The 10,945-nt window shown below is 42.7% G+C and overlaps 1 protein-coding gene across 1 annotated transcript; it reads left to right on the top strand.

The window, feature by feature from the left end:
• Window positions 1–195: 195 nt before the first annotated feature.
• LOC135500554 (DNA-directed RNA polymerase I subunit RPA2-like) lies at window positions 196–10,786 on the top strand. Its single transcript, XM_064792086.1, has 26 exons — window positions 196–330; window positions 598–675; window positions 879–938; window positions 1,302–1,376; window positions 1,606–1,725; window positions 1,964–2,104; window positions 2,630–2,728; window positions 2,868–3,043; window positions 3,346–3,492; window positions 3,629–3,682; window positions 3,918–4,035; window positions 4,512–4,611; window positions 4,804–4,916; window positions 5,057–5,192; window positions 5,343–5,416; window positions 5,736–5,942; window positions 6,434–6,637; window positions 6,886–6,993; window positions 7,341–7,517; window positions 7,804–7,887; window positions 8,044–8,098; window positions 8,231–8,623; window positions 8,983–9,108; window positions 9,398–9,525; window positions 9,692–9,856; window positions 10,208–10,786. Exons 1-26 carry the CDS (start codon window positions 250–252, stop codon window positions 10,448–10,450), a joined length of 3,462 nt encoding a protein of 1,153 aa, XP_064648156.1. The 5' UTR covers window positions 196–249; the 3' UTR covers window positions 10,451–10,786.
• The last annotated feature ends 159 nt before the right edge of the window (window positions 10,787–10,945 follow it).

Genomic DNA, 10,945 nt, shown 5'->3' with positions numbered 1-10,945 from the left:
GCGGGAAAGTACAAGTACGATCTTTTTTCTATTTGATTACACGTTTTCTATAAAAAATCCCGGGATTATCCATGGATAAATCACGGTGAATTTCGTCCACGTGGTTATCAAATTTTAAAAACCGCGCCATTAGTGATGTCATATATTTTATGAAAATAAGTTAACCTTCCTCTACTTTCATGAAGAATAGTCCAAGTCGCCGTGCACATTTTATTTTCGTATTTTTGTTGTTTATGTCTTGTCTGTGGCATGGGGGTTACAGAAAAGCAGCCAGAGTTTACCAATCTATGGTCTCCGGATTATGGGAGGCCGCCAAAGGTTCAACATCAGGTACTTTTCTTTGAACTATGTTTGTAAGTCTTGACTCTGGACTGCGTGTATTTCGTAGTGCATTGAGGTACACTATATTGACTATACATAAAACTGCAAGTGCTTGCATGCAGGCAGCATACTTACAACATTGTAAGCCTCAGCCAGGCCATTGATCATTTACAGAGGCCTTGTTCCTGACCGATAAACGGTCGCAGAGCACTTTGTGACATCTACCATCAGTAATTCACGATTCATAAAATTAAATCGATTCACTTGACATTACAGCCCTTACAAGATCTGACGAAGCCACACATTGATTCCTTCAATTACATGATAAGAGAAGGTCTTGCCAAGTCTGTACGGGTAAGAAAAACACAGCTTTTGTTGTCTGGAATGTCTCCATATCTAATTCTAAGGATGAAATATTGAGAAGCTGCTGGTTATTCACAGCCTGGATGCATACCTCTTGTCCAGGGAAACCTCACATTCAGGGAACTCTGTCTTCAATTTGTTGATAATGTACTCGATACAGTTTTTTATTGACTTGATACCTGCTTTTCTTCCAGTGTATGCAGCCTCTATCTTTCAAACTGAAAAATGGCGATATTGCAGAATTTTCTGTTGTTGTAAGTATTGTCAAAAGTGCCGGACAATAGAAGATAATACTGTTTGAACTAAAGAGAATGTCTCCAGCTTCAGGGGTCGGATCTACGATGAAAATAATCAAGTACTGCTTATTTCAAAGTTTTGATGAAGTTGATAGGTATGGCATGGTATGACATGGTAAGGACATTGAATCCAAGTGCTGACATAAGTTCAGCATTCCTTTGCGCTGATCTAATAAAACTGGACAATAGGGCTGACTGAAATGCCTTAAATTTGCTAGTCTACTCTAGATACTTAACTTTGTGGTCAATTACCCAGTCAGGGTTTTAAACATTTCATCAGGCTCATGTCGTCAACAGGTTCATAACTCCTCCACTTTTCAGGATGTAAACATATTTGCGCCAGAGGTGCCGTCGGGAAATTACAAGGTCAGCGATACCAAGGTCTACCCAGCCGAGGTTAGTATACGGAAAACTGGCATGATCATTCAAAAGATATGAAAAGGATGGGATAGCAAAAATTGCCCAAGGTTACAAGCAATTGGGCTAGAAAGCTGGAAAAGGACTTCATTACATTCATGGGACTTATTTGTAAACATGTGGATGAATCCAATATACATGTCATATTGGATGAATCCAATATACATGTCAACACTTGCACATACTTGCATCATTTATTTGCTTCTAGTGTCGCCAGAGGGGTACGTCGTATAAAGGAAGAATTCAAGTGAAGCTGCTGTGGAAGATGAACGGAGAACCAAAAGAAACATTTGATAAAATGCTCGGGGAGGTACCGGTAATGGTCAAGGTGAGTGATGGCTGATGACTGTTAAAGAGTAGGAGAGTTACATGAATGTGTACCTGGACAATGTATGTCAGGTCAGTACAGTCATGCATATTCATGTTCTCCCAGTTGTACCATCTTCAATGACCAATCAAGAGTAAATACTACTGTAGACTGAAATTATCTTAGATGAGTTGAACATCATGTTGGAATTTAGGCTTTAATAATCCTTTGGACTATGACAATGTTTGTTGACTTGCAGTCTGATGTGTGTCACCTATCTAAGATGAGTCCCAAAGAACTGGTTGCCCATGGCGAAGAGGTGCAGGAAATGGGTGGCTACTTCATCATCAACGGCATTGAGAAGATCATCCGTATGCTTATCATGCCGAGGAGGAATTATGTATGTAGTACAGGTGGCAATATCCCCCGCGTTTCCCATGAAGCTATTTGTATCAGCACACAGTCTAGTGCATTAGGATTTGCCAGCAGCACTTGACTAAATGTAATGTCTATGGACCACAGGCCTCTCAATTACATGATTCCTACACTGTATAACGGTGTAGGCCGTACAGGATGTCCCCAAATTAGGTCTTTTTTTCTTTCTTTTTTTTAATAATATGACCCCTAACATAACCAAATCTCACCCAAATAACCTAATTTTATAGTTTTACCCTAAAATTATGATTTTTCAGGTGTATGTGGTGATATCAGTCACTAACTTTGATTTATGACGTCGCTGTTCAGGCAAATTGGCGCGATGAAATGTCCCCAAATTAAGCTAAAAAGCAAAAAAACATGTCCCCCAAAATAGGCTAAAAAAATACAGGGTGTAGAGGTCTCCACGTAATTGAAAGGCCTGGACCAAGTGATGTTCGGACCTTGCCTGCCAAACACGTGTTTTGATGTGTTTTTTTTTATTTTTCAGCCTTTGGCCATTGTTCGACCATCTTGGGCAGGGAAAGGCCAATTGTTTACGAGTTATGGTGTCACGATGAGATGTGTCCGCACCGACCAAAGATCAGCAGTAAGTTTCTTGACACTTGCTAAAAACAATGGGATGATATTAAGATTATCTTTTTGAATTTCAACATGCTGTTATGAGCCAGCATGCCAACAACCAGTCTGTGCACTCTATACCACTCTTGACTTTGTCCTCTTTTCAGAATATTGTCTTGCACTACCTCGATGATGGATCTACCACTGTTTGCTTCACTCATTCAAAGGAACAGTTCTTTGTGCCAGTCATCATGATTCTCAAGATCCTTGTAATGGACAAACCAGACAAGTTCATTTACGGGGAGCTGATCAAGGGAAAGGAAAGCGACTCATATTACAAGGGGTAAGGAACTTGTGGCTAAAATGGAGGCATCACTGGACCTGAAGATCCAATCCACTTAAGGGAGTGTCATCCAGTCCACATATCGTGCGGGATTGCCCCGACATGACAGCCCAATGACTGAAGATGTGATCATAGGGAGCAGAACTGAAGACCAAGCTGAATGACTGCTGCATTAACTTAGCTGGACTGTCACCGATGTTTCTGTCATGGAATTGAGAGTATCAAAACCTATATCAAATGCAGAAAACTATCCAGGGGAAAAGGGGGTTAAAATGAGTAATCAATTTGTTGTCTTTTTTCAGGTGCATCCAGAACATGTTCCAGAAGATCCAGGGCGAGGGCCTCGGGACGCCACGACACATCTTGGAATACTTGGGTGAACGCTTCAGGATGAAATTGCAGCTACCAGAGTTTTATTCAGATTTCGAAGTGGGCAAGTTCTTGAAAGAGTAAGTGCATTTGCTCATTTCTTTTGATGCAAACTATCATCTAGGCAGTTTTCACTAGAATACATGTATGTATCATTATGATGTCAAAACTACAACAAAATTGACGTTTCGTCTCTTTATTTTCTAATCGTTCCAGCCAGTGTATTTGTATCCATCTTGACAATGACATGGACAAGTTTGACTGTTTAATGTAAGTAGGAAGGGTAGTGGGTTAGATGTAGAGTGTCTGAGCTCTTTAATGTAAAAAGATTGACCTCATCATTCGAGGTGATTTTGGAGGTGACCAAATAATTCATGAATTGGAATTGACCCTTAATTTGTCAATCAGTCGAAATCAGCTCATTCATGTAAATACTCCTGACTGATCTGTACAAACAAACTTGCTAGTGCTAGAATAATGATAAGGAGAAGTCCTTTGATTTTAGCCTAATGACGCGAAAGCTGTATACGTTTGCCAAGGGGGAGTGTTCAGCTGAGAGTGCCGACAACCCAATGTTCCAAGAGATCCTGCTGGGAGGTCATCTCTACCAAATGGTGCTCGCTGTAAGTTGTCATCCTGTTGTGTTTTGAAGACCGTCTGCTATGTCTCAGCTGGTACACTTGTTGCAACAGGTGGAGACTAGTGTCTTTTGATGACAAATTACAAATATGGTGCAGTTTTCCTCTAACAACTTTCCCTCATCAGAAAATGCCATCTTCTAAGAACTTCCAGTACTCTTTTACTTGATCTGCTGAAACTTGTAGAACTTCATCACAAGTCCAAATAATCATGTGCACAGAACTCCATGTACATGTACATGCATGCATGCACAGGTTCCATGTGTATGTACTGCATGTGCACAGAACTCCATGTACATGTACATTCATGTCATGCACAGATTCCATGTGTATGTACTGCATGTGCACAGAACTCCATCAACGTGTATGCATGTCAATGCAAAGAAATCTATTTGCATGTCCTGCATATTTTCTGTTTTATCCACAGTCATCTTATCCTTATTTCTTCTTGCCACCTTTAGGAGAAGATTGAGAATTGGTTGCTGTCCCTGAAATACGCCATTGAGAAGGTTGAAAATAAAGGTGGTGGTTCCCGGGGTACAGACTTCACGCTAAATCACTGTACGTATTGGTCATCTCATCGGTCACTGTGTTTCTACAAAATTGTAGTCAAATCATCTAAGCTAATTCCAGTCTATGATATTCAACTGAAAAAACTCATCTGGCTTTCAGCTTTATAGTAATGGGGTGCATCGCCCTGAATTGTCAGAAGATCATTACTACACTAGCATATTTATTTCCTTCTCTTTCCAGCATCGGTGATGCGTTGTGTCTCACTGAGTAGTCAGAGTGCTATTACAAATGGTATGGAGTACCTCCTTGCCACTGGCAACCTCATCTCAAAGAGTGGCCTCGGACTAATGCAGGTGAGTAAACCCAACTACCTCATGATATCTTCAGCCCCGTGGCAGAGATAAACTGGCTTGTCCTTTTGAGGTCCAAGCTGTGTTCGCCTTACCTTTTTATCAACGTCACTGAACTCAATTCATGTGTCTTTTGCTTCCAGGCTACTGGGCTGACGGTCGTCGCAGACAAGTTGAATTTCTTCCGTTACGTCTCACATTTTCGTTGTGTTCATCGTGGTGCTTTCTTTGCTCAAATGAGGACGACTGCCGTCCGGAAACTGCTGCCAGAAGCTTGGGGTAGGTGAAAATGTTGCAATATCTGTATATTATGGCTCTTCTAACCCTGACTGAATATTATCCAGACTTATTCCACTGGATATAAGGTACAGAGAAAGTGAAGATGTCAAGTTGTGCCACCATGGTTGCCTCAACATTTCTCTTTTCCAGGCTTCCTGTGTCCTGTGCACACCCCTGATGGTACACCCTGTGGTCTTCTCAATCACATGTCAGCTTCTTGTCAGGTACAGTTTGATTTATTGCCTCAGTGTTTTAAACCTGAGTGGAAGATGTAAAATATTTTGCCAGTACTTGCTGATTCGACTATAAAGTCCAGTGTTGTTAAAGACAGAAACATTGCCGTGCAAAAGTTACCAGACATGTTATCATGATGAAAATGGATATAGAGTAACGCCAGTGTCGAGGTGACCTTCTGTTGAGCAGTTTCAAGTGTTCCCTTGGGACGCATTTTACCTATAAATAGTCGCATCTTCTTGACCCAGGAAACCTGTGTCATCGTTTAAATGCCCAAACTTTCATCTACTTTCTGTTCAAATCTTTCAGACCGTTACAGAAGTACAGCCATTCTTCCACGCATCCAAGATCCTCGGAGGTCTTGGCATGACCCCCTGTGACTGTCCACCCCCAGGCCCGTACATTGAGTGTTATCCTGTGATGCTGGACGGGAAGGTCATCGGGTGGATCCATAAAACGCAAGCACAGGATGCTGTCAATCAGTTACGTTATATGAAGGTCATGGGCATAAAGAAGGTAAGTATCAATTCAATGACTTGCAACGGGACCGCCCAAATCGTTGTTGCAGAATGATTAAACTAAGGCGAATCTGAAGGTTCCTACAATGAAATATCTGTAGTTGAGCCTTTTGAAGTAATCTTTAGCTATATGACTGCAGCTCTTTGGTCCATTCTCATTCAACCCATTATGAGGCACTGTCCCTATGAGTACAGCCCAGGACTGGTCCTTAGCTGAAGAGTCATCTGTTCTCTACTGAGGGGAAAAAGGCCTGAAATTATTCCAAATCGTACAAATCAATTCCGTTGTTCCCAGCTTCAAGATTTTGAAGATAACGGGAACATAATACTTGGATTGAGAGCAGGCTGATCTGCTGATCTGCTGATGTACTACAGAAGTCCTGCTTCATATGCATGCAAGTATTATGACTGTGACAGTGAAGTTGAGACACGTAGGTCAGGATGAAAAGTGAATCGTCTAGCATGCCTGATGATACATCTCTCTTCCAGGTGCCGGATCGCCTTGAGATTGGCCTCGTCCCGATGACAGATGCTGCCGTCGCAGGTCAGTATCCTGGGCTCTTCCTCTTCACGACAGTCGCTAGGATGGTTCGGCCGGTTCTTAACCTGAGGTGCAAGAAGACCGAGATGATTGGGTCGTTTGAACAAGTCTTCATGGATATATGTATCACGCCAAACGAGGCCTATGAAGGGGTGAGCATATACAGTTACAGGGAAGTCCTGCTTTGTTAACAAAGTTTGCTGATCATCAGAACTGTTGTTCTCCAGACAGCTGGTTTTACCAGTGAGCACCTTCTGGCCAAGTCTCACTCTATAAACATCTTTCAGGAATGTGTGAGGTTGAGGTGGAAAGTCACATTTCATCTAATCCTGAGGAACCATGTAGGTTATATCTTTGATGAATCTGTTGACCTCTGATGATTGGAGTATTTCTTTTACAGATCACGACTCATCAAGAGTTGTCGGAGGACGTCATGTTGAGTACTATAGCCTGCCTGACGCCGTATTCTGATTTCAACCAGAGTCCCAGGAACATGTATCAGTGTCAGGTAAGTTTTCTTCAGACCTTTCAGTCGGACACCAACAGGCGTAGTTCATCCAGCCAGTTGAACTTTCAGCTCAGAATTGTTGTCTTCAGTAGAATATTTATTAGGCTCTAACCTCATTACTAGTCATCACCTTGTTGAAACTGGTGTTTTGTGAGTTTATTACCTCTAGTTTCACTGTAAATCAAGCTGTATACTGTGAGAGGTTCAATGGTATGTCTGGTAAAGTGCCCTGCGCACACAAACTCATCATGCACATGCTGGAATCGCATTCTTGAAAATCTCACTTTGTGGCACTTTAATGAATCAATCTCAGATAGATGAACCGTGACTGTGAGTTGTTTTTACAGATGGCTAAACAGACGATGGGAACGCCGTGCCACACGTTGACCCATCGGTCAGATAACAAGCTGTATCGCATCCTCACTCCTCAGACGCCGATGGTACGGCCATACAAGCATGATCATTACCAGATGGATGAGTACCCTCTGGGAACGAATGCTGTTGTGGCAGTGTTATCATACACTGTAAGTTACTACATACCTTAGGTATCATGAAGGTGAATGAGCTTCCTTTAGAGTATTAGGACCAGTCATAAGTTCAAGACTTGACAGAGTTATGTTGGTTTCTTGACAAGGGTTAACCAAGCATACTTGCCTCCTTTCAGTTAGTCCCACAACAGATGAGCTACTTGGAAAAGTAATGGCAAACAGCAGTCAGGCGGTGATACCTCTTGAGAGTTGAGCAAAGAGTTCAAGGATTTTGAGCAATTGATTGATGCTATTATTGAGAAAACTCACCTCTCTTCTTCAGGGCTATGATATGGAGGATGCCATGATCATCAATAAAGGATCATATGACAGGGGTTTCGCTCACGGATGTGTCTACAAATCCGAGGTAATTATATGTGCACTGTAGATGCCGTGCTTGGTCTTTGATTTGGCATTGTACACATAGATTGATTCCCATAGTTGGACAGGAAAATCCTGGGCAGACTTCAATAGCGCCACTTCCCACATCTGTATATTGTTAATGCTTTTCTCGTACTTTCAGTTTGTAGATCTGGGAAAGCTGAGCGGTGAAAGGAGCAGAATTACGCTTATGTTTGGTGAGTTCAGGTTGGGGAAAGGGCCATGTAACTTCCTGTGGCTGTCACTCGGGTGGAATGGGTGATTGTGTGGGTGCATATAACCACTTTAAATAGTTGTGAAATTCATGTCGTCTGAATTTTGTATTTCAGGTAATAAGGAGGAGGAAAAACATACAGGCAAACTAGATGCTGATGGCTTCCCACCGATAGGTACATACCTACAGCAGGGGGATCCCTACTACAGCTACATCAATGTCCAAACAGGCATCCAGAGAGTGTCAGACTACAAGTCTATGGAACCTGGCTATCTCCAAAGTATTAAGATCTGTGGTAACGACTCTGGAACCAGTGAACTCCAAAAAGTCTGCATCACACTCAGAATCGTTCGCAACCCCATCATAGGAGACAAGTTCTCCAGTCGTCACGGACAGAAGGGTGTGTGCAGTAAACGATGGCCGGTTGAGGATATGCCGTTCACGGAAGGTGGCATGACGCCGGATATTCTGTTCAACCCTCACGGATACCCGTCTCGTATGACAATAGGTTGGTATTCATATGGGATGTTGTTCTTTATATAGTAATTCTTTAAACAATTTAGCCAACCAGACCCCCAAAGCAAATCAAAGCTGCCAGAGAGAATCAATCTCTCTTGGCTCCGAACTGTTTCAGATGACTTTCAGATCTGCTGCAGAGTGATGATAATTAGGCGAATCTGAGGTTCTCGCATCAGTTGAGAAGTTCTCTCTGATGTGGTCGAGTCTTTGAACGTGACAACGTTTGTCTGACAGCAGTGAATCTAGGAGTCCATCTATTACAGTACATGTATGTCATGGCATTCTATGTTTCGCTGATGCAACAAGTGAAACATCCCGTCGCCAATAGTTTCAAATTCTTGTTTTCAGGTATGATGATAGAGAGTATGGCAGGCAAATCGGCCGCGATGCACGGTCTGTGCCATGATGCTACTCCGTTCACCTTCTCTGAGGACCGTCCAGCAATAGATTACTTTGGTAGAATGCTCACATCAGGTAAACATTGTCTTGAGATTTGTTTCAGTTAGAAGAGTACCCTATGTCTGAAATCATCAAATCAGACTTCCAAATAGGAACTGTGTAGCTGGTTTGTTTGCCAGTGGACTGGCAGCAGGTGAGCCTATATTGATGTACACTCATGCCGATAGAAACACTGAAGAAGGGGAAGCTCAAGGAACATTGATTGAGGAGTACATGTATGTTTGGCTACTGCTATGTGTCTCTGCTGGGAAGCAACTACTCTCATCGATCAACCATTCCATGATCATACATGCTGTTTTTTCAGCTGGATACAACTACTATGGCACCGAGCGTTTGTTCAGCGGTATAGACGGCCGCGAGATGGAGGCAGATATCTTCATCGGTGTTGTCTACTACCAAAGACTCCGGCACATGGTTTCCGACAAGTTCCAGGTAGAGTTTTTCTGTGAATGTTTTGTGGTTCTGCATTGTTTAACCAATTGACCTCCCTGTAAGGGTAGGTCATGTTGCCTGTGTGGTTCTATTCTTGAAATGCAGTGATACACGTCAGGTGGTACATCTCTGGCTTCTCCAGTAATTGGGTGTTTTTTGTATGCAGGTACGAACAACAGGACCTCTTGACCAAGTCACCCACCAACCAGTGAAAGGTCGAAAGCGTGCTGGTGGTGTACGCTTTGGAGAGATGGAACGGGATGGCCTGATTTCTCATGGGGCATCATTCCTTCTGCAGGATCGTCTGCTTAACTGTTCAGATAGAGCAAAGGTGAGAGTTACGTCGAAGTCATGTCTTTCTGGAAAAGCAGCTACCGCACATTGTTTCCATTCACTCCTGTCTCAGGAGTTGAACAATTGTTTCCACTGGACAGGACACTCGGGGAGAGCTAATCCTCAGTGCCTGATCCTGTATATAAAAGGATACAAGGATACATGCTAGCTGGTTTGGCCAGTTTTGCTTAGTTTATTTGAGGCAGATCACCAACAGCATGTGGCATCTCATTTGAAGAGGCCTGTTGTCATTTGAAGGGACAGGTGTCCGAACATGAAAGGTCTGCTACTGACTACAACTATTTTGAATCATGATGGTTAAAACATCGTCTTCTCAATCAAATTCCAGGCGAACGTGTGTACCAAGTGTGGCTGTATCCTCTCCCCGTACGTGGAGAAACAAGCGCCTGCCCTGGCTGCCATATCATCACAGGTCTCACGCCGTCTAGTCTGCGCGTTATGCAATCAATCAGACACGATCGAATCCTTGAACATTCCATACATCTTCCAGTATCTCTGTGCGGAGCTTGCTGCTATGAACATTCACGCTAAACTGGACGTCACATCTCAACAGGAATCGAGAAAGGAATGAAAGTGAACTTTTTGTGTCGTGGTCGCCCAGAGAACTTTCTATTTTATGAAAGATATCAGCTACATACTGTGTCAACATGTTTAAGCCAGTGTTTACAGCATGTGACAGTATCAACTGGCCGTTAACTTATCGACTGGCCATAAGACCGTTAGTGTGAAACCACTTCCTGTCTCATGAGAACATTTAATGAGTGAAATAAGAGGCCTTCCTCCAACTGTTAACTGATGGTCCTTCCAATGCATCTCCAGAGATGTACCAGCATTCAACCTGAAACTGCCAAATGTGTTGATCATGTGTCATTTGTAAATTTAGTAATAAAATGGCCTGAATTATAAACTTCGTCTCTGCTATCCATTTTCCACAAAGTTCTGCCGAAGGCATGATTGTGACAGGTTGTCCACAGGACATCTTGACTCAATATCTGTCCTTGCTATAGACAAAAGACGTTATTGAGGGAATGGTTGTTCCCTCACTGAACTTCGATTGTGACTATGT

Source organism: Lineus longissimus, chromosome 16 (genome assembly GCF_910592395.1).
Source record: "Lineus longissimus chromosome 16, tnLinLong1.2, whole genome shotgun sequence".
In the NCBI taxonomy this organism is placed as follows: Eukaryota; Metazoa; Nemertea; class Pilidiophora; order Heteronemertea; family Lineidae; genus Lineus; species Lineus longissimus.
This window is presented reverse-complemented; position numbering and strand designations above follow the sequence as displayed.